Below are 24,643 nucleotides of genomic sequence, written 5' to 3' on the forward strand. Positions count from 1 at the left end.
GATGGCTTATTAGTTACAAAATGAGGAACAAGTCTTAGAGTTCTGCTTTTCTATGAACTGCTTGATATCATGGGTGTTTCATACAGATGGGATATCAGAAAACAGAATTGCTGCTGTAAATCTGAAGATAACCCTTTACACTTAAACCCAACATACTATCAAGCCTACCTTCTCTGTTTCGGTGAACGAAGGTTATGGTAAACAGCCTGGTACATCACCTCTGGGAGCCAAGAAGTTTGCCCCGCTGCAGGCATCTTTTGCCAATAAACTGACAGAAGGTGGTGACTTATTTGAAACCCAGTTTTACCTGTTGCTATGAACTGTGTAAATCTTGCATCTGCCTTCCTGCTGCGACTCTTGTTTTTAATACAACTGTAGTATGTACACCTGTGCCTTAGTGTTGTGAGCTTTTCTGTTTTCAGCCTACCAATGGAACACTTTAACTTTGAGAAAGGCTTTTTAGGGCTCATTTTCATTCTTTGTCAATATTACAATAAGTTGAGCTGCAATAGAAAATGATGCTAATCCATTCCCTTGGAATTGAGGTTAAAATGTAGTTTCCTTCATCAGGATCCTCTGGTTTTTTTCTTGTTAACTGTATATAAACCTGCCATGCAGTGAGGGTAGGACAGGAACCTCTCCACAGGTGATTTTTGGGTTAGTGTGGTCCAACAGTGGCAACTCTGCCTTTCTGCAGAGGCGAGGTCTTAGAGGATGTTGCAGGACAGCTGTTTTCCACTGCGGCATCAGGCAGTCCTCCTGGCCGCCTCTGGGAGAGGCTGTCATCCGCTCTCTGCAAGCTGGGATCCCTCACTCTTCTTTCCTAAAGCATCAGCTTATCTCCTCTTCCTTGTCCCCCAGCAGCAGCTAGTAAAGTCATTCCTCTGTACTTGCTAGGCTGTCCCTACTGAAGAGACAAAAGCTTAGAGCTTGTCTGCTTTGCTTGTCTTCTGCTGGTTTGTGCAATGAAATGAAGATAAAGTTTTCACTTGTTACCTGAATAGCCATCCTGTTTTTTCCTCTGCCTTTTGATAGCAAACCAGTCAGCAGCATCCCAGGCTTGCTCTTCAGCCATCTTCATTAGTTAACCTGCCTTTTGAAGTATGTATCATTGGTTATTGCTGAAGAATAAATGATGACCAAGGCAGATGAATTATCTCATATAGTCTGATAATTCCTGGAGGTTTGGGTACGACCTTTAATCTTCTGTTTCTTACCTACAAAAGAGATCCAGTGCTGCTCATTGCTTTCTGGAGTCATTGCTTTATGAAAGCTGGATCTCTGCGGGTGAGACTCGTGCTACTTGAACTGCCAAGGTGGGCAGGGGAAAAAGCCTTTTCTCTGCAAGCAGGAAGGTAAAAGACATAAATCACAAGGGAAAAGGAGTTGAGAAGCTTGCTGTGCAGAACATGAGCTGTATCAGCCCCTCACTTGGGAAGCCCAGGACACTACAAGGAAAAGAAACATATTAAAGTGGTTGTGGATGACAGTTGGAAACCAGAGAAGGTATACTGTGGTTGATATCTAAAGCTGAATAATTTAGCAGATGTTCTGGAAAACAACAGAACTGAGAATAATTATTTTGTTTTGTATTTTAAAGAGCCTTCCAGAAGAAACTGTTCTGATTTTGTTGTTTTTTGTTTTTTTTTTTTTCTTAATTAGCATGTTAAAAATGGATGCTTCAGATTTGTAATTTTTGTTACTTTTAAGTACACTACTTCAAGCCTCTTGCACACAAGCGCTTTTTTGACACAATTAACTTTCCAGTTTCGTAACTACAAATGGGATAATTCTAGCTTTTAACTTTTCTGATACAGGATATACATATCAGTGATGAGATTTTGGGGATAAGTATTTATCAGGGATCAGAACACAATTTTCACACTGAGTTTTCACTAAAAAATAACAAAAGGTTGTAAACCAAAAGCTTAACCTCAGCTGATTGAAAACCTGAGCAAATAAAAGCTCATTTATATTCTCGTCTGATTAGCACAATCAGAACTTATTGATGCTAAAATGAACCAAATTTCCATAACTATAAACAGAATATTAAAATACAGCTGTCTAAGGTAGCATAATATTTTTTTCCTTCTTGGGTGGAACATAGTTATGACTTTCTTGTTGACTTTTTAAGAATGTTTTAACGAAGTCAGAAGCATTTCAAACATATGCCTTTTTGGCAGGAAAGTAGATGTTTTTCTAGACAAGTGTTGCTTGTTCTCTTGGAAGAGAAAGCAGCTGATGATACGCAGGTAAATGTGTTTGTGCTTGGCTGTCCTTTATCTTGTCTAGTCGAGGATTAGACATCCAGGAACTGAGAGCTCTGTGGAGAAACATTTGAATGTAGAAACCACTTTACTTGAACCAGCCACTAGAAGTATTTGTAGTATTTTAATCCATCAGAGAACAGAAAGCCTTAGTGAAGAAGGGGAGTTATGGAGTGACTTTATGCAGTGACATAAAGTAAGGAACTTTTTATACTGAAACCAACTGGATATTTCTCTGGTGTAAAATGAGGAACCTGCAATAGCTTAATGCAAAGGGTGCATGGCTGTGGGTTAAGGAAACCTGGGTTCAAACTGTGATGGCTGTGACCGTGTGCAGGTGACTTAAACTTCCATTCAAATCCCAAGGAAAAAGCGTAATGACGCATGCAAGATTTTGTGCAGTCCCAAGGGTCTGTGTGAAAAAAGCCACAAAACTGAGACTTACTGCGTTGTTACAAATACACATTGGGATCTGTTCCTATCTCATAACTGTCATTTTGTTGAGAAGTACCAAGTGTGAGGAATTGGTGGGTTATCGTCCTTTTTGTTTAGCTGAGGCTATGGGTATGTCTGGAGCTTATTTTAAATACGCAGAAAATTTCAGCACTCCTGTGCCACCCCTTCACTGTCGCAGACTTGAGTGGCTTGAAATGCCACCTTGTCCCCGGTGAGCCGCAAGTTGTGCCTTGCACACACTTTGCAAAATAATTCAGTGCATCTGCAGGTGCTCTGCAGCAAGAGACAAAAAACTGCAAAGAAAAAAAGTAGCATTCATTTGCCTTTGGTGGTTGTTGTGCCATGAGAACTTCCAAATGTTTTAAAGCTGAATTGAAAACAGCTTAATTTGCATGGTCAAGGGTAATTAGTGTGTATTTTATCCTGGTTCCTCACACAACTATTTATAACTCTGAAAACAACATAGAAAATCCCCAATTAGTTCAATGTGTTAGATTCAGTTGAGGATTCTCCCATACTTCAGAGGTGGCAGATAAAGGTAGTGCTATTGATAAACAAGTAAATGGCAGATTTTATGATATTGAAAGTAACGGGCAGATTCTGATGCTAACAGCCTTAGTACCAGACATGGGATTTGATTCACACTGATGTGATTGTACCCCAACATAAACCTCTCAATGGCATCCTAAAGGAGCTTCAGATCTGCTCCTTGGTGATTTTTAGGAGGCCTTTGCATAGCTTGGAAGAGCTAAAGTGCAAATAAGAACCAGTCTTTTAAAGCTCTGCTGTATGTTCAAAACTTTTAAATCTAGTTAATTCCAGATTACTTTGTGGTCTTCATGTTGCCGGAGATAATTCATTGGTAGAGACTTTATTAATTGGGTCTTTTAAAGTTTCATCACATTTCTCATTTTAAGGTTCACTATGTAGGGGGATCATATGGAACATCATTTAATTGGTCAAGGTGGCTGTGGGGATGTGTAATGGAAGGAAACGCATTTTCCCTACATTTTTCAAAATGTGAAGAAACATTTATCCTGTTTTAACACCCTAAAAATGGAACAGATTCATTCCTTCCCATGATATTTTGTGCTAGCTGGGAAGTGATGGCAACAAGCTCTGATAAGACAGTGGTTTTTTGAGATAAACTACTGACATTAATGGTGCTTTGACTTTCTGAGGAGAGGGGGTGGTGTGACAGTTCTCTCTGCCTTCAAAATTTATAAGAATTGGCTTTGATTGCAGCTGTAGAAAACACCTAGACCTGAATTTACTTACTAGCCAATGTACAACTTAATTGCAGACCGTAGATTGTAGTTTAAAGAAAGAAGATTACATGGCTGAATCTATTTTTTTAAATATATAAAATCTAAATGTTCATTTAAAATTTTCCATCTACATCCATTGCATTGATGTAGGGTGGGCAAATTTCAGCTCGTACAAGAATTTACAAGTGAGTGACAATAACGAGCAACATATTGGAAAACATTCTGGGTTTTTTATCCTGACGTGAATTGTTGTATTCTGTAAATAATATCTGAAAAGAAAATGAAATTACATAAAAGCATAGAGTAAATGAGGGAGAAAAAGCAGTCGTTGCAGATCGTAACCTTATCAGTTGGGGTGACCGTTTCAGCTCCATCTGAGTTCTCTCCAGTTCTCGTCCTTTTTATATTGGATTAACTAAAAGTTTTTGTCTTCTTATTCCCATAGCAACCTTATCTTTTCTTTTTAAAAGGAAATCTGCTTGTGTCTTACTCTTTTTCAAAGCTTGCGCATGAATGGCTTGTGAAGGAGGGGAGTGTTGTGAGGAGAGAGCATAGACTTTCTGCCATAGGAAATAATATTTTGGAGTTAGAGATGAAACTTTATTTTTTCTTTTGGTATCAAAAGCTTTTTATTACATAATTTTTAAGTGTAGATTTTTTATGAAGACTAAAACTTTCATGTTGTTGTGGTAGGCTGCCTGGGCAAAACTCTTTCAAATAGTTTAAGTCCCACCTACGTGCCTAGCTGAAAATATAGGCTTAATGACCTGCTGGTCGGTCCATGACCAGTGGCCCATGGCTCCACATCTGGGAATGTCCTGACATGGGGAAGGTCTTTGGACCCTCCCTATCACCGGGCTGAGGCCCCAGTTGAGGTGCAAAACTGGTTTGTACAAAAGGGTTCATGTATTCTTTGAGTTGTGTCTGCTTCCCATTTTAAGGCATTAAATGAGGTTGAAAAAAACAGCTGTTGCTTTGTCTCTCTACAACTTTTTCTCATATTAAATATTCCACATAATTGGACTTGCTTAATATAATAAGTGTCTGAACTGAAGTGCAATGGAAGATTGTTGTATAAATTGATCTGAATCAGAAATTTTCCCCTCTGTAGCTGTAATGGAGACATTTAACTGTCTGCTGCCTCAGTCCCGATGGCCACATCTGGCTGTGAACCAGAGATGCAGCTGGGTTGTGGCAGCGTTAGTACCAATACTAAGAAATAAGGATCTTCTGGAACTGCAGCTTTGTGTACACCTTGTTGTCCACCTGCTTTTGGTTGTCCACCACCTTTTATTAGGTGCTGCCAGATCCTGCTGAGAGCAGCTTTTCTACCAAACCTCCTGTGCGTGTGCAAGGCGTATTTATTGTCAGTGGGTGAGGAATGGACTGTTTATTTTTTAGCTTATTCATGTTTCATCCTCATAATCTCCCTCGTTGATTTCTCTAATAGCTATTTACATTTTGGCAATAATTATTTTTGACTTAAACATTGATTTTGCTACCTTAGGTATTCTTTGGAGGACAATGATTTGTTTGCTGAAGTTATTTAGCACATGTAGCATCTAGTTCTTACATTGTAAAGTTATTTGGTTTTGGTGGTGGGATTTGGGGGGTAAGTTTTCTGTTTTGCAGGAGTTGTTTGTGTGGGTTTTTTAAGGCTTTGATAACCTAGAAGTTTTCTTTCAATGACAGAGTATACATTAGGTATTTAGACTTTATGCCTGTATTCTTAACAAAACTTTTGAAGTACTAGCTTCACTTTTATAGGTGTAAGAATTTTTATAAATAACAATTTTGACATTTCCTGCATCAGCCTCCTGCCTCCTCCTGTGCCTCATAAAGCTCTACATAAAATGTTTTCATTTTAAGTCTTGCAGATTTTGTGTTTGTTTTTTTTTTTTTAAGAAGAGTGGTACCTTTCCTTAGGATTTTTGCACTTCAGGCCTGTTCTTAAACTTCTGGAATATGCCTTATTTGGGAAAATAGAGCTTACATTCACTGAAAAATCAAAGCAAGTCATTGCTAGGGAATTTCAGACCTTGTTTTGTTTGTCAGAACCACCCTAATGGGGTCTTGTTAGCCCATTCAGCATATTAAAGATAATATTAAGATAATACTTAAAAGTATCTATATTACATTAATACCACATTAAGGGCCTGATCTAAAGCCCATTGAAGTTGTTAGGAATGTTCAGTAGGAATTTAATGCTTTGATCTTTCAAATGTAGTTTTACAACTTACAGAATCATACATAAAAACGTTGGAGTCAACATAAACACATCTGTGTTATCTGTGTTGTACTTCACCCTTCATGGCTAATAAAACTGTTGGATTTGGAGCCTCAAACTGAAATAAGTACTTAAAATAATAATTCTGAATGCACTTCACAGCAACAAGTCCTGAAATAGGAAAAAATAGTGTTGCTAAAAGGCGTATAACAAGTGCAGTTGTCTTGTGATGTACCAAATTATACTAACGTTCAATGAATATATGAATATATGTTAAGTTTTAACTGTGAGTAGCTCACAGCTGTAACACAATAAATGTCAGATTTAGGAAGGATTGAGAATAACTGTTTAAATGTCTTCACTGTTTATCTTCTGACATTAAATGTACTTTTTCAGGGCTCTGATTTGCTGCCAACCTGCCTACTTTGCTTTCCCAATGTTTATCATTGGCATATCTACTTGCTAAGCAAAGTAGGTATTTTAACACCAAAGTGATGCATCTTGCAAAACTATTCCTGTTATGCTGCGTTGCTTCTGTCTTTATTTTTATATCGATAATGTGTTTACGTAAGTGTTTCTAGTATGGTAGTGAGCAGTTACAGAGAGCACAGGCTGTGAATTGTGGGGAGTTTCATTTAATAACCAACAAAATTCTCACTACATATGAGAAGAGATGCAGTACCTGCTTTTTATTTTCCTGTTATTACCTTTCTCAGCCCTATGCAGTGAGAGACTTTCTTTCTTTTTTATGAAACTATATTTCTTCAGCCCACGGCTTTTTATTAAATTGTAGTTAACAATACGTTTTTGAGGATTACATCACCCTGTGCAGAGTAATTTGGCTTAGGCTGGGGATCAATCTGCACATAGAGCATCTGTCACTTAACGATTTTGCTTAGATACCAACAAAAAGATTTGAGGTCCTACTGTGTTTTGAGGGTTTTCTCCTTATGTACATGTCTCAATCTACTAAACTTTCTTCAGTAGCACTGGTTTTATAAACAGAGTAGCAGAAGAACAGGTAGGTATTTCTGGGCACTTGTTTTCTTCCACGGCTGCAGCTCCTGTTGCTGAACGGTGTGATGCTGAATTTATTAATCTATGCAATTGCTTAGGTGTAATCCCGTGTTCAGCCACATTTATTCATCCACCGAAGGATGTGCACATTGGTACATCATGGCATATTAAAGGTTTACCGCTGCCTGCCACAGCTGTCATCTCTTTGACCCTTCAGTAAACTAACAGTCTTCCACATAATTTTGCTTTCATTCAAGTGTAATGCCATTACTGCGGAGGCAGACAGAATGCAATTCTCTAAAGATCTTGTCTCATTCCCTTCTCTTCCAAGGAGGTTAATGTGCTCAAATGATCCCTGCATTTTCTTTTTTTCACTCTCTTGCTGCAAGAAGAGCAAAAAGAAAAGTGCTTTGGGTAGTCTGTTTGCACTAGATTTGGGGGGATGGAGTGAAGTGGAAAGATGAACTTACACTTGGATGGAAGGCCTCTTTACCACTAGAATTTCAAATGCCTTCGTTTCCTTACAACTTCTATTTTTGTAGCTTTTGACTTAAAGGTTATACAGAATTTTTTTCTAATACTCCTTAGCATGAAAATAAGCAAGTCAAAACCTCTTTACCCAAAACCAGCTAAACCACATTTAAATGTTAATGATGTATGGGAGTAAATTATGACTTAAGTTTAATCGGTGTTTTGTCCATAGACATTTGTCGTATACAAATGGCACCATTTCAAAAGGAAAAAGAATGAAACAGACAAAAACCACAATAACAAAAAACCTCCCCTAGCAACTTTATATTAATGTTTGCATTGCATTAGTACTTGCAGACAGTCCGGATAACCCTGTGATCTTGCAGAGCTGATGGAGAGCATGACAGTTTGTAGATGATGGGCTGAAACTGGTGTCTTGGGGGCATTGATTTAAAACCCCAGTGTGTGAGGCAGCAGCTGTTGTGTCATCGAGTGCAGTTTCTCTATATGAACTCATTGTAATGTCTAGTGATTTGTATTTTCCTAGTGCTTTTATATTGATTACTTCTACTGTATGTACTAGTACTTTACCGAGTAATGAAGTTAAACAATCAAATGAGTCAGGGATTTATTGGGTTTCTTGGTTTAGACACTGGTTCTACACTTCCACAGCTTCTCATCTGCTCTTAGAACTCTTGTACAGCACAGTACTTTTGATTAGTAATAATTAGATATTAATGGTTGTGTTTTGCATTTCCATATCTATTGTTCACACTCCTTTGCATTTGCTATTTTTGCTCTCTGATTTCTTAATACATATATCTTTTTCTGATTTTATTTCATATTCTTTTCAGAATATCTTTTTAATGTTCAGCTTCTTGGTTAACAAAGACTAGTATTTTTCTCCTTAGTATTTTGTAACTTCGGCTCTCAATAAGTTATGCTACTCTTAATTTACCCTTTTGTCTTTGTGTATAACTCTTCTGTGTGTTTCCATTTAAAAGTAACTATAGCCTCTCTTCAAGCCAGTTCTGTTTATCCATTCTGTATTTTTCTTTCCCCTAGCTTTTCTGATAGGAATCCAGTGGAACTACTATCTTGTTTTCTTTTAGAAGGCTTCTTGTCTCGTAATAAATCCTCCTTTACTGAAAAAAATGTCTAGAGGTTTCAGTTCTGATTGTAGTGTCTGAACTGTGGGACTTAAACATGGTTCCAGACTCCAGGATTTCCTGGTTCCATGGCAAAAGTGAAATTGATTTCTCATATCCCAGTGAGAAGATGATGTTGATCCAGAGGCTGGCAAAGGGCTGCTGTCCATTACAACTGTTTTAACTTGAAGACACTGGGCCACACTGTGGTACTTGTCTGCCACACACCCTTAATTGCATTGATGTGTCACTATTTAAGGTGCCAGAGTAGATGAAATTAGAGTCAATTCTTATCACATATCAGTGCTTTGTGTAATGAATTTATTCCAAGCCATGCTTGCAAAGATCTTCTGTTCTTCCTCCAGACAATGCAGTATGAGATACCAATTCATTCTGAGTAAGACCAAATGCAATTTTATCATGTCTGTTTACCCATCTCTTTAATTGCATAACTATTGTTGGTCTTGCTTTTATAAACCAAAACATGGGATTTGTTACCTGCATGGGATTATACTGCTTGTTTTTTAAATGTCTATTGTATCTGGATCAGAGCAGTGACTAATATTGAAAGAGGTTTTGTAAGCAGACTGAAGCTCTGGTACATGTACTGAGAGGGCCATTCTGGTTTTATAGAGGATATGAGGGGCAGAATTAACGTGTGACAGAGCAAATGAAGTTTTGGCTTAATTGCAGTGGTGGACTTTGTCTGGAGCTTCAGTCAGACCAATTAATGTGTATTTGTGTAGCTGGTAGGAACAAAGCAGTTCTTTGGTAAGATAAGAGGTAGTGTTTACAGTACTTTAGATTTGAGAAAATAAGCTGGGCCATAGGTTACAAGCCTAATAAAGTTGTTTACGATGAAAACATATTTCAGCGTAGATAAGTAGGACTGATGCAGCATGTCTTGCTGTGTGTGTTGGAACAACCGCAAGGATCCCTGCTCGTCGGGTTTCCTTAAACGTCCTACCAGGAGCATAAAGTCAGAGCTCAGCAAGAGCTGCCATGCACTCCATGCCTGCTGCAGCTTGCCGTAGGTATGAAATAATTTGACACCTTCCACTGAACATTCAGACTCTTGAAAACTAATTAAATATACTCAGCAGCACTTGAAGAAAGGAGAGGTTTCCAGATAAGACAAGAAACTGGCTGCTCTTCTAGCAGGAAACTGGTACAAATTATTAGCCTCCCATACTGAGCAGGTCCAAACTGAAACGAGAATGCCTTGAGATGGCCTTCTGGCTGTTTCGGTTGAATTTACTCTTAGTCTTTGCTGTTCAGGAAATACCTCCATCAAATTCTGCTCCTTGAAGCTTCACTGCAGCATCCCCTTCTCCTTGTACCTTAATACAGACAAAAAAAAATCCCTTTCTCGGTCTTCCCTGACATGTGAAGACTTATCGAAAGTATCCCCAAACTCTTGATTGCTCCCCTCACTCACTGTCTGTTGCTGTTTCTCTGTAATGCTTACCTAATGGAGTCTGGCGTTGCTGGTGAGGTGAGGTGACCTGTCTTGAGTTCAGACCCTGGTAGCAAAAACTATGAAACACCTCTGGATTGAAAGAAAAAGCATTGATGAATTTGATTGCAATGACTATCATGATCATAATTAAAAAGTAAGGGATTGGCAGAATGAGTTTTATGAGACTGTGGGTAAATGGATTTTAAGAAGAGTTGAAGAATGTGCTGCATCTGAGTGTTTTTAAGAGTTGAGCAGGCTGGAACTGGTAGGGAAGCAAAGACTGAAGGGGAAGCTGTTGAGAAGGGGGAGACAAGCATAAAGGTGTATGAGGAATGGCAGAAACACATAGGAACTGCATCTCAAGCTGAAGTATCCCAGACCCCATGAGAAACCGTGGCACTGAGGCTTTCTGGAGCAGATGGTTTCAGTCTAGGTGGTTGTTCCATGGGACCCATGTTCATAACCTTCCTGGTGGCTTCTCTCCTGATAGCCTCAGTGTCTTTCCCAGCTGCAATGTGTCCCCAGCCAACAAGGGCCAAACGCACACTCTCATCACGAGCCCTTGGTGCTGAAATCTCACAGGTTTGTTGTTTGTTTTTTTTCGTTTTTTTGTTTTGTTTTACTTCACTAATATTTGTGATCTTAAGCAACCTTAATTCTGGCATTTTCTACACTCCAAATAATTGAGTTTGCAACCTCAATATGTTATTTTAATTTTATTAGGGACTACAGAGTAATATGTTTGTACAAGAATACTGAATTAGGTTAAGCAGTGTTTTTTTTAGAATTTGATTAAATAATTTTTTAAGAACTCATATTTGTGCTCAGGTTGAAGGTGTGGCTTCACGGGAAACTTTTTGTCATTTGACTTTCATCTCCAGCATTCAAGAAGTGATTCTGCCACTTGGACTGCACAATGTCCTGTCTCCTAGTGATAAAGTTATATTTTTCATTTTTGCATATTTATGTGAACCTGGCTATTTTTTGTTGTTTTAAACATCTTAACTGTCAGCATCAAATGATGGGTTTTTTCTTTTTTTCTGCTTTATCTGCAGTAGAATATACCAGTTTTCCTTGTCAGCTGCAAATGACATCATGGCTAGAGATGCATTTCACTGCATCCATGTTCCCTGGAGTCTGTAAGAAAGTAACTGCAGACCATCTGCTTTAGCCACTTTTGGCTACTGTGAAGGAAGTGAACAAAATATATTCTGGTTTGCTTTGATGTGCTCCTGAACATCCATTAAGCTACAACTTCAGTGTTGCTATATGGTGTTTGGATAGAAAGAGGTCATTTTTCTTATCTATCCTCTTCTCCTGAGCCTGTTAATATGATCTAATCCTATCTAGTAACGTAAGAGATTTACAGTCATAAATGTTTGCAGCAGTTTTCCAGAGTCTGTTTTATGCTGTGGCAACACCTTTGTACTTGGGTAGATACTGCAGCAGTTGCAGTGGAGCAGCCAGGGAAGTGTATTATATCCCTGTTTCAGATATGTTAAGGTTTGAACATTACAGAGGCAATTAATGTCATTACCATATGCTATATTCAGGATACTAAGTCTGAGTTACTTTACTTGTCAGATGTGAAAATTCACTTATCTCTTTCTTAAAATTGTTCTATGAGTAGTTAATACAATAAAATAACAGCTCTTTCTCTACATGAACCAGGCAAATGTGCTGCTGTGAAAATGTATTACTTTTATTTCTGCCTCTGCATTTTTCATCTACCAGTAACTGATAATAAAATTAAAAGTTTTAATTTCCTCTCAATTCCTCTGTAAATATTGTTTTTGATACAGTATTAATTCCTGTGCTTGCACTCTGTTCCCTTTATGGCTTACTTGAAATAGGTTACTGGAATAACTTATGTAGAATAGTCATCTTCTCTAAGTTCACTTGTACTTCTTTTATTAAAGAGCTGTGTTATAATATACCTGACAAACCCATATGTTTTTAGGTAAAAAACACTATACTGGAAAATTATTAAAATAAAATCAAAAACCAGAAACCTGTTAGTGTTAGCTCTTCAGGATCCCAAACAATTCAAGTTAAAAATACCAAACAACAGCTGGAGCTAGAGATAAAACCCAACTGATTCTGGAAAAGAAAATGGCAGAGGTGATTTCGACAGGGTAGGTCGTGAGTTAAGGTTTGCTCTCTTCTTCTAGGCAAGTTCCTCTAGTATTGTAGCTCATGGATGAGAAGATGCCTTGTTTCATTGCATCTGCCTGCTGGCTGCAAAGCTGGTGACAGAGAGACGGAAGAAGATAAAGCTACTTTAAACGCAGCAAGAGTTTTAATTGTTGCAAGAAGCAGTGTCTCAGGGTTGTGAGCTTTGGAGAGCTTGATCTTCATAGACATGGTCCATAGGCTGTGGAAGCTGGAGGATCATCTGGAGAGCTGGAGCAGCCCCATAAAGATGTTACAGTTTCCTCCGGGAGTTGTGTGTTTAATTAGTTGTGTTGGAATTAACGGCATTCCTAATTATCTTTGCAGCTCTGTATAAACTTGTACATTTCATATTATTTTGCTTAACCCAGGTAGTACGCATATTTTGATGAGAACTACAAATATTTTGAAGGTCTGTGAATATTAGATTTTTATGCTGACTAACAAGTTGGTGTGTTTTTACATGTGAAACAGCAGCTGTGATTAAGACATCTGTTGATAGGACACTTACTCATCTGCTATATCTGTTATTTGTCATCATTACATCTGTTATAGTCCACATGGCCCTAATTGAAGCAGTAGGGCTTTTGCCAGGTGCTCCATGCCAAGTGGGAATGGAGAAAATGATAGATTTTGGTTACCCATATCCTGGAAATACTTTCTGGTGACAATCCAGCTATATTCTGTAATGTTTATGGGAGAGTCTGTCCATTTCTTTAAGGAAGGTGAGTTTACATGGCCAGGTTTTGGTAGCAGGAGTGGGGGGCAACAGGGGTGGCTCCTGTGAGAAGCTGCCAGAAGCTTCCCATATGTCCAAGAGAGCCAATGCCAGATGGCTCCAAGACAGACCCACCGCTGGCCAGGGCCGAGACCATCAGTGATGATGATAGCACCTCTGGGATAACATATTTCAGAAGGGAGAAAGAAACCTGTGTGACAGCAATTGCAGATGTAGAGGGGGGAGTAAGAATATGTGACAGAAGCAACTCTGCAGGCACCAAGGTCAGTAGAGGAGGTGAATGTGCTCCAGGCTGCAGCCTGTGGTGCAGACCATGGTGGGGCGCTGTCCTTGCAGCCCATGGAGGACCATGGTGGAACAGATACCCTCCCAAAGCTCTGGGAGGACCACACACCAGAGCAGGTGGATGCCTGAAGGAGGCTGTGACCCTGTGGGAAGCCCATGCTGGAGCAGGCTCTTGTGAAGGGAGGAGCCCACACTGGAGCAGGTTTGCTGGCAGGACTTGTGACTCCATGGGGTACCCATGATGGAGCAGTCTGGTCCTGAAGGACGGCACCCATGAAAGGGGCATGTGCTGGAGCAATTTATGAAGAACTGCAGCCTGTGGGAAAGATTCACCATGGAGAATTTTATGGAGGACTGTCTCCTGTGGTAGAAACCCCACAGTGGAGTGTGAAGAGTATGAGTCCTCCTCCTCCTGAGGAGGAAGAAGCAGTAGAGACAGGTGATGAACTGACCATAACCCCATTCCCCATCCCCCTGCACCACTGGGGTGGGAGGAGATAGAGAATTCAGGAGTAAAGTTAAGCCTGAGAAAAAGGGAGGTGTAGGGAGAAGGTGTTTGTAACATTTGGTTTTATTTCTCATTATCCTGCTCTGATTTGATTGGTAATAAACTAATTTCCCCAAGTCTGTTTTGCCTGTAAGGGTAATTGGTGAATGATCCTGAATGATCTCTGTCCTTATCTTGACTCACAAGCTTTCATTATATTTTCCTTCCCCTGTCCAGCTGAGGAGGGGAGTGACTGAGTGGTTTTGGTGGGTGTCTGGTGTCCAGTCAGGGTCAGCACAGGTGACTGTTTTTTGGAAAGATCAAGGAGTTAAGTAAGTGGCAGAAAAAAAATCTCTTTGTCATCAGCATGTTCCCAGTGCTTCAAGAATGAACTGTTGGAGGATGGTTTTCATTGATTTATTGAAGAAAATCTTCCTGGAAATGCTGCCACTTAAACCTTCAGGTAACTAGACCTAGATCTGGCAAAGCATTTAGCCATTTCTTAAAATGTGAATAGCCTGGTGTTCTTCACCACTGAACTGCTTTGTGGCCATGAGCAGACAGTGATGGAGGTGCCTTACAGACTGTCAGAGTATTTTTAGGATTTGCTTTAGAGAGGCAAAATCTGTGTTGCTTCTGGGAACTCAGCTGTAGGATAATTTCCTTGAGCAAACATTTTCCCACCTCAGATAATTCTTAAATTACCTGAATTGCTTTGTTCAGTGTTGTGTGTTTGCCTTGAGTTCAGTGATAATTCCCAGATAATATGAATTTATGGAAGGCATATTTTTTGAAATATTTGTTGGAGAATGTCTTTACTTCAAACTATGCATTTCCCTTCCAACGCTATGTTTCCAGTTCTGTCAGTGCATTTTTGCCAATGCAAAACATCTTTAAAAAAAGATTCCCTCTTCATAAGATGTTGACTCAACTTTTATGCTATTAATGTTCTTCTACTGCTTTTTTTTATCCTGCTGTCGCTGGTCTCTTCAGTTCTAAACAACCCACAAAAGCATGTTGTGTCTTGCTGTCCCTATTTCTCCCTTGTTACTGCAGACTCTTCTACCTCCTTCCATGCTGCAGTCTCATGTTCACCACATTCTGATACTGCATCTCTGCCAATTTCTTTATAGCTTTTCCTATTTGTGTTTATATAACACAGACCTTGTATAACTTTTAAATTATTCTCATTTAATTGGTGTAAATGTGTTAAATTCTTTCCTGTTTCATTTTTGCTGCACCCCAAGTGATATAAGGGGATGTGAAGAGTTTGAGAATCTTGTAAATAAATTTTTGATGCTGTTGGTTGGTGCTGTTCAGCCCAGCTGGCTTTAGCAACCTGTTAGTCCCTACACAACTTGCTCATTAGATATTCTGCTTTTCATGCAATGGAGAAATCCTGCAGGGTCTCTTCCCTGACCTGCCTGCTCTCTGTAGAAGTTTGCTGCATTTTATTAACAATATTTCTATGGATGCAAGATACAGACTCGGATGGGCATTGCTGAATGAGACTTATGTGAGCAGAGACGGGAGCAGTATTTTGAACTAAAAAACTCAAAATTGTCTAAGTACTGCTCTGGGTTGTGTGTAAAATTTACCTTGAGGGTGGGAGGTTGTTTCTGCTTGCTCTGTCCTTGAGGTTTTAGGGCATGCAGTGGCCAGGGCAGCGGGACTGCACCAACAGCACTGGAGATGCTCTTCTCTTACCAAAATGGGCTTTAAAAAACACTCTGTAGTGTGTGTGTGTGTGTGTGTGTAACCTTGTGTGCTGTTATCTTCATACAGATAAGCGTCGTACTACTAAAATGAAAGCTCAGCAGTGCGTCACAGCATTAAAGAGATTGTGTAGAAGTTGCTGTGAATTAAATGATTTCCCTGTAACACTAGCCTGACAAAAGTGAAACTGTGGAGATGGTTCCCCAGTAGCCAGCAAATCTTTTCTCAAGTGACAAAACAACATGATTCTCTGCATGCTTTGAGTAACGTTCACTTTTGCCCTGTTAATATTTTTCTCTTCTCTCCTTTCTACCTCTAACAATAATTGATGACTACAGTGATAATTTTTAGTCTCGCCCATCCTTCCCACCCCAGTGTGATTCTCCCAACCTTGATCCGAAGCCCAGGGAAGGCATCAGAAAGTCTCACTTGCTCCTGTGCAGCTCTACTGTGCATCTTCCAAGTGTTGTATGTCTGCAGGCAGTGTGCTTGGGTTAACAGGCTCTGTATCCCAACTGTTCTGTTGAGCAGATACAAGTATTTGTAAGAAGCTTAAAATTATGCCAAGTGTACATTCAGTTTCTGGTGTCTGTCTAAAGAAGTGTAAAATATGTGGTCATGGGAATGTCCTGGTATAACCAAGTGTGGGTGCGGAGTGATGTGGGAGGCGGTTTGCTTATGCAGTAGGTGACTTAAGTGATGGTGAATAGGCTTTTGTTTGTTTTTCAAATAAATAAATTTGCCTTTTTCTGTTTGCTTCAGAAGTTGTCATTACCAACATAGCTATTACAACATGCTGAGGCTGTTATTTTTTTTTTCTTAAGTGTCAAGAGATTGCTATTTCATTTCATTTTAATAATGTGACTTTTACCAGGGCGAGCAGGTTGTGAATTAGTTCTTCGTTACGTGCTGACATCAAACAAAGTCCCTATCTCAGAATTACCTATTAAAGAAAACAGTTAAGTGAGTCAGACAACCAAATCTTAGGTGCTTGAACATCCCACCAGAACAGAATTATACATAAAGTATATTTAACAAGTTCTGCTATTTTGAATAATAATGAGTCTAATGAATTAATGGAATAAACATTTTTGTTGCTCTTAAGGGACAATTATGTTTGTAGAGCCTGAACTCTTGTTCTACAGTTATCAAAACACGGTAGAATTGCTAATAAGTGTGTGTTGACAGTAAGTATCAATTAGGGCAAATGTAGTAAGATGCTTCGGTGTTGCTTGGCTAGGAGTTGGAAACCTACAGAATCCTGCTTCTCTTCATGGAGTGAATGTATCCTGTGCATTACTTTAAAAAAATTAGAAAAATTCTAGCAGCCTCTAAAAATCCTATGAAGATCCCATGTACAGATATGTGTGACTAGGGGTGGAACATCCCACAGGTTTCACAAGGTCTGTTTTACTTTCTACAGATGCTTCAGGAAGCATAATCCTCTCTCACCCCTGAATTCATACATCGGTGTCTCTTAATAACTGTGGGTATCACATGAACTTCTATATGCTTCTGTTCCAAATGCATAAACAGTCATTGCAGGGCAGAGACAGTCAAAATGATGCTTGTGTTACTTTTACTTCATATTTTGAAATCTTTCTTAGCAATGTGCTTGAGACTTCAAACTTGGCTTATTAAATGGAAGGACAGAACCCAATGGAATATGTGGTTTTCATATCCTTACTGTATGTGCAAGAACACGTTTCATTGTTCTCTTTTTTTGGAGCAGAATAAAAGATTTTTCAATAAAGCTGAATTACATTTTTGTGCTCCATTTTATTGCAATGACGTGTATTTCAGTTGATGTAACTTCATATACTTGGTACTAGAGCAATGAGGCAAACACGCATATTAGCATAGGAAGGGAGAGGAAAACGCTTTTTTCAGGTGTCAGAATAGTCTCAGTTGATAATTTTAAACTTTCCTTCTATATGGCAAACTGTAAAGAGGCAATAAAAAATTTGATCTACAAGTTACACAGCTTTATATTTGTTTTAAGTTGACTATTTTTTTTTCTTGTGTAGTCAGTTTTTTGTAATGTTTTTACCAAAATATTTTCAGTTTATTTTCAGATTAGAGACTTTGCCTGGTAGAGTTAAGTAGTGAAGTTGCTTGTTTCCTACTGGAATGGTAGCATTTCAGATGAAAGGAGATAAGAGTGGGGTGTAATAAATAATAATAAACACAAATAAGAAATTAAAATATGTAGGCAAGAAAAAATAATTAAAACACTTTATTTTGGTGACCGGTTTGAGAAGGTTGTAGAAAAAGTGTTAAAAATCTGATGCCGAGAAAGACAATCCATAAATCAGTAGATAAAATGCAGAAGTACTTTACGTATGTTTCTACCCTTTTCTTTCAAACAAAACAATGGGATATTGTCACCCCATGGAGCGCTGAAAAGCGAGTTCTGTTCTGACTCATCGCTTCTCAAAACCATTTTCTGTCCTGTTCTTAGTCATTCTTTGTTTCCAGTTATATTTTATCTATTAAGACACTTCAGCAGGATAAGAGCCTCTGATTTCAGAGATACAAATTGATCTGTAAAAGTAAACAATCTTTTCTATTATTTGCCTACCTTTTACAGTGTTTTATTTACCCTGTCAGTTTTCTGAGAACTTAATGTTCCTTCCCAATGATTTCACGTAAAAGCAAGTTTTGTTAGAGATACAGCCCTTCTTCCTAGTGCTATTGCTGTTAGGATATTGGCTTTATAAAAAGCCAACCCCAAAGTCCCAACCAGCAAACCCAAACACCCAACAGAACCCAACCAAACAACAGAACACAAACAACAATGAACAAAATAAAAACACATTAACAATAACAAAAAAACAACTACAAACACCAATAAAAAACCTAAACCAATCTGTCCTGATATTCCACCAAACAGGATTGGCTTTGACCTTTAATACCCTGAAAATGCTACAGAGATGCCTGATAATCAGAGCAGAATCTCATAAATAGAAAGCACTTTCCAAGGTCAGAGGTTTGGACTTCTTTGTATCGTAGAGAATGGTACCACTGTTTTGCATTATGATTTTTAATAATTATTTTCGAAGTGGTGCCAGACAATGTGTAAAAAGAATGTACAAGTATGTAAATGAGTTAAGATGATATTTCTGCAGCTGTGTGATTATTCTGGTACTTAAACCACTCTAGAAGGTAGGATGGAGAGGTTCTTGCTAATGAGTGAAAAATTATTCTTTCATTGTACTATGGCTCATATTCTTTATTTTCTGATGGATTCTGCCTTGCTTCTTGTTACCCAAAAAGCTATTCCCCTGGGACAGCCATCTTCATCTGCAATCAGTGATTAATATAATAACTCCTGCAGTACCACATTGCAGCAGATCACCCTGCAGAGCTGTGGTGGGTCCTGCTGGGTACCCGCGGGATAAGAGGGATGTACTATTGGAAGCCCTCGGCATGGCCCGCGCATCACGTCCCTTCCCCAGCCGCTCCCAGCCCCGTCCCAACCTGCGCGGGTGGTGTATTGTGATAAATAAACGTACATGCTTAGAAAGGAGAGATAAACCAGTTTATCTTAATAACAGAAATGATAGGTATTGTGTAAGATTTATTACCACTTGGTTGTGGTTTAAGAGGGAAGAATTTGGTCTAAATTAATTTTATATGCAAAACAGATTGATTTTCCTGAAAATTTTTAAATCCAAATTGCATAGCTGTTTTCATTCTAGTGTAGAATAGCATGTCTCCACTTTTGTGAAGTACCAGCTGAAAGACCCAGACTTACTGTGTGCATGAATATATAGACCCTGACATGTCTGCAAGGAAATTCTATTGGAAAGCTGAAAAAGAGCCCTTTTAGGAAACCTTCCTATAAACTTTATGTGCAGCAACAAAAAGTAATAGAAGAGTATATTATTGCAATAATAAATGTGTTTTTTCAAATGAAGTATTGAAATTCTAATCACTTCTGCTTAGTGTTCTGACTGCAACAGCTGTTGCTTTTCAATATTCAAAAATATGTTTTGGGAAATAGCTGCTGTTGGTCATCTCACAACTCCTATTCTGTTTGGTTATAAAGACAGCCTTAGTTTAAAGACAGCGTGTGCTTGTATCCTTTATAAGGTCATAAACAGACTTTTTAAAAACAATCGTCTTCTGTTTAGTTTTATTATAGAAAAAATATACAGTTTATTAATGGAAAAATCTTTCTTAGTGTAGAACCACAGTTTGTATAGAATGCTATATCTAGCTTAATTCAAGGATATAATGAGACCATACTTTCTTGGATCTTGAGTTGCTATTTAGAGTGAACATTCATATAAATTTATTATAAAATACTGCTGCTCTGCACTTTTGCATTTATGTATGCTCGGCAACATTTGTTTCCCCTCTTACGCAGCTTAAGATGCTCAGAGAAGACCTGAAGCCAGAGCGCTGGGTCAGTACACCACCGTGCAAAGCACGTGCCCTCGCCCGAGCCTGGTGGTGTTACAAGGGGTTTTGCTGTAGGGAGGTGGTTGAGGGATTTCTTTTCTGTGTGAAAAGATACATACCCATTTTCTGAATAGCTGTGCTGTTAGCATTATTTTACGGTTGGTTGGAGGAACTCGGTAGGATCTCGATGCTATTTTCATCAGAGCCTTTGTGTCAGAAGAAACAGTGGCTGAAAGACCTATTTTTAAGTTATGCTTATGACTCCTTTTTGGTTATCAAAATTAGGGTAGCACAAGCCTAGCACAAGAACAAAATTAGCCATAGGATCTGTTTAATTATGTTCTTGTAAATTAGTTCACTTCAGCCCTAATTCTGTCATCCTCCCTCATGTTGAACAGCTATTTCTTTTGCAACTGATTCACTGAAATTGCTGAACTTAGTTGCGTACTAGGAGACTCTGTATCAGGGTTTGAGAACTTGAAACTCCTGTGTATTTAGATGGTATTTTCTGTTTTCTAATGTCCGTCTCACCTTTGTTTTGCCAACAGATCTTGAAAACTCCAGGACAAAGATGAGAAGCGCGGTGTCGGTTCGAGAGGGGCAGGGAGTCGTGCTTCTCTGCGGCCCACCCCCCCGGGCAGGAGGTAAGGGACCCTCCAGGCTTCGCGCTTCAACCCGAGCTCATAGACTGTAAACTGCAATATCTGCCTGGAAATACAGGAGAAAGAACATTCAGAGAGAGTAGGAAAAACACTTGGTTTTCATGTATTCATGTAAATACAGAGAAAAAAAAGACAAGCCCAAAAGCGGTGGAGGGAAGTACTTAGGAGGATTTACTTTTATCTTGAAATGCCTTTCTAGCTCCTAGTAATTTCTGATCTTTATTATATTTCCAGTAATTAACTGAGTATCTTCTGGAGTTAAATTCTGCCCAATTTCACAACTGCCAAGCCTCAATGAATCTAGTTTTCTCTATGACTAGACAATTGGAAAGAATAGATTGTTGTATTTAATTATGCTAGTATCTGCCTGTTTTCTTGTAATCAAGGCATTTGATAGTGTAATGTAATGATGCTGGCATAACTTAAAACACTGCTGTCTCAAGGGGGATGAAAAAATGGGATATATGGATTTTTGGCTGGCCAAAAGTTGGAATTACATTTCATAATTCATTCTGCATCTTCAGTCTTCGGCTAACTGCTATTGAGCATCAAGTAATATTTTGAAAGTAACTGCTTTTATTTGTTTTCCATTGATATGGAGTCTCATTATTGAGGGGCTGTGATGGTAAATATTAGATTTGACTGCAAGGACAAGGTAATACAAGCTAAACATTCAATACCACAATATAGGTATTGTGGCCTCTTAAATTTGGCAGAGTCCAAGCAGACACAGCTGTAAATTGGCAATTTTACAACTGTCTGAGCTTGCAGAATTTTTCTCTCTCTAAACTGATACATACTCTTAAATCATCTTTATAGCCTTACAACAGCTTTGTCTTTTCAGCTGCTGAGAAAATAGGTCATTCTCCTAGCTATCTATAAGAATTAGAATGATTAAATTTTGCTTCTATATGCAGTCTAAAGTCTGAATTATCCTGGCCATTCTCATACTTGCATCCTGTGCGTGGGTATAGAGCCAGAGGTGGTCACCAAACTGACTACAGCTCTGCACTGAGTCTTGCAATGTTTAAGTTTTAGGTATTAAAGAGAAGGTGATACAAAATATACTCATATTGCTAAAAGCAGAGGTTCAAATCAACACGTGGAAGAGGTGAGAGTTGTTGTCAGTCAGCAGATGGGATGTGATTGACACCCCCCCACACTAACTGTATTATTAATGCAAAAAAAGAGCTGAGGGCTCCCTGAATTATCAAATGGAATTGAGAATTGGTACCAGAATTATTTTAAATCCTTGGATTTGTCTGAGAGTTGAAGGATTAACCATTACGTTTTTCGAGAGACATGGAGTGAGTTAGAAAAAGTCCTTCTTTCTTCAGTTAAATAAACCTATAGCATAGCGATGTAAAACATACAGTGCCTCTAGCTCTGGCATGGTAGGATGCAGGTCGGTAAGTTTTAGATATAATATCCGTCCATTAAGCAGAAGTAGTTTGTCAGGAATTGTAGGGATGGTTTAGGAACAGCTGACCTGGCCTGAGGGCTCTGAGGGCTGTTCAGCCCTTTCCAGATCAGTGTTTTGATTATTTTTTATTTGTTTCTGTATTTGTTACACTGAGATAATTTAGGACAACACTAATTATAAAAACTTCCTCAAACAGCTAGTTTTCTCTTCCCCTTTAGCCCCCAAATTATTGCTCTGTTGTGTTTTGCCACGTTGTGCAATTTTTAAGTTCTTGCTAGTTTGATGGGGATTTTCACTTATTTCTTCCATTCTCTGTTAGGAGCCTTCAAGAAGAGACTTGGTTAAATTGTGATGATTATTCCTCCATACACAGCACTCCAGTTACAACAGAAACCAATGTTCATCCCAAAAGAAATACCAGTTGCCTCCCTTCTACAACTTGGCATATTTTTTTCTTTGCTTGTCTTAGCCATAGATATTTAAATAAGCAATATAAGTATACCCTTTCAAGGCTGAGAAAATTATTCACACAGTTAACAGTACTTTTGTCCTTTTGAAGTTTGCAGTTCCATTTCCATCATGGTATGAACATCTACCATTTAAACTAGCATTGAAACTCCATTGAACTTAGAGAGTAGAAACATGGAATCATTTTGGTGAGAAAAGACCTTAAAGGTCGTCAAGTCCAACCATTAACCTGGCACTGCCAAGTCCACGTCTAAACCATGTCCCTAGTCACCACATCTACACATCTTTTAAACACCTGTAGGGATGGTGACTCAACAGCCAAGATGACATTTTTCTTAATATCTAATCTCAACCTGCCCTGGCACAACTTGAGGCCATTTCTTCTTGTCACATCACTTGTTACTTGGGAGAAGAGACCAACACCCTCCATGCTACAACCTCCTTTCAGGTAGCTGTAGACAGCGATAAGGTCTCCCCTCAGCCTCCTTTTCTCCAGGCTGAACAGCCCCAGTTCCCTCAGCCGCTCCCATCACACTTGTGCTCCAGACCCCTCACCAGCTCCGTTCCCTTCTCTGAACTCACTCCAGCACCTCAGTGTCTTTCTTGTCATGAGGGGCCCAAAACTGAACTGAGGATTAGAGGTGCAGCCTCACCAGTGCCCAGTACGTGGGGACGGTCACTGCCCTGGTCTGGTTGGTCACACAAGTGCTGATACAAGCCAGGATGTTCTTGGCTTTCTTGTCCACCTGGGCACAGGCTGTCTCATATTGAGCTACTGTTGACCAACACTTCTGGGTTGTCCACCAGGCAGCTTTCCAGCCACCCTTCCCCAAGCCTTTGTACACTTCATAAACTTCATATGTACATGGTCTCATATGCTGAGCTTGTATTTTAGCTTCGTTTCCGTGATGGCTGTTGCTGTACAGGGGGAGGAGGACAGTGCTCAATATTTCCAGTTGAGGATGCACAAATCAGTCTTGTATTTCTGTCATTAAACATAAGCTGTATTACAAACCACTCCAGTATTTTCTTTAGAATTAGTGTGCTTTTCCTTTTGGCATTCTCTTTTTTAGTAGTTTTGTTCGAGAGTTACTTAATGAGAGATTCAGTAAATGACTGGTTTTGTATTTGAAGACTTACCACTAAATGTTTTACTAATTCAACTGGTTTTTATGTTAGATGTATTATAATTAAACAGTGATTTTTGGATGATGAATATGGTCATCTGTCATTGCTCTGCATGACCATACTTCCGTATATAATTATAATTCTGTTACAGGGAACCTGTTAAAATAACCTGTTTTTTTTCCACAAATCAGTAAATCATATAACCTACATACTCAAAAGATAAAAGAACATCTAAAATTGATTTACGTCGCTCTCCTGCTATCTTTTTCAGTTGTTAATAACCATTGAATTCTACTGAAATCTCTACAGCTACTTTGACTTTTGCTGTGTTACCATTATGTCTTTGATGATCTTAAAGGACTGTCAATATAACAAACATCTCAACATACAAAATTTATTACTGGACACATTTAACATGCAGCTGGTTAAAAAACATCCATGCGATGCTAATTTCTTTCCATTCTGCCAACAATGGAAAAGGCTAGACATATGGGCATCTAAAAATGATTTTTCTCTTCTATTGATTTTGTTCCAAAATTGGTATCTAAGGAGTGACAAAGCCCTGAGTGAAACAAATCTGCAGGTTCCTTTAGGGTTTTACCTGCTGTTACTACTGCATGTGTTTCTTGAGTATTGTGTAACTTGTTGTAAGATACTACTTCTGTTTGCTAGGTATTATGATTTGTGTTTGTTTAGTGCAGTCAGTTTTACTAATCTGACATTGATTTCGGATTTCAGAAAGTGTTACTGATTTATGAGATGTGTTCTGTTCTTCATGAGAGGAGAAAGCAATGAGGCATAGCCCTTTTACATTGTCTGTGCTAGTTTCGGGGCTGCTTTACA

General features: G+C 38.8%; 1 protein-coding gene across 3 annotated transcripts in view; it reads left to right on the plus strand.

Annotated features, from left to right (window-relative positions):
* Positions 1-24,643, plus strand: part of CNTN3 (contactin 3) — a 104,348-nt gene that overhangs the window by 35,765 nt on the left and 43,940 nt on the right. For all 3 annotated transcript variants that reach the window (XM_065075355.1, XM_021286925.2, XM_065075356.1), the window contains exon 3: positions 20,668-20,763. In XM_065075355.1, coding sequence (XP_064931427.1) covers positions 20,668-20,763 — 96 coding nt within the window. The remainder of the gene's footprint in view (positions 1-20,667; positions 20,764-24,643) is intronic.

Source organism: Columba livia, chromosome 10, assembly GCF_036013475.1.
Source record: "Columba livia isolate bColLiv1 breed racing homer chromosome 10, bColLiv1.pat.W.v2, whole genome shotgun sequence".
In the NCBI taxonomy this organism is placed as follows: Eukaryota; Metazoa; Chordata; class Aves; order Columbiformes; family Columbidae; genus Columba; species Columba livia.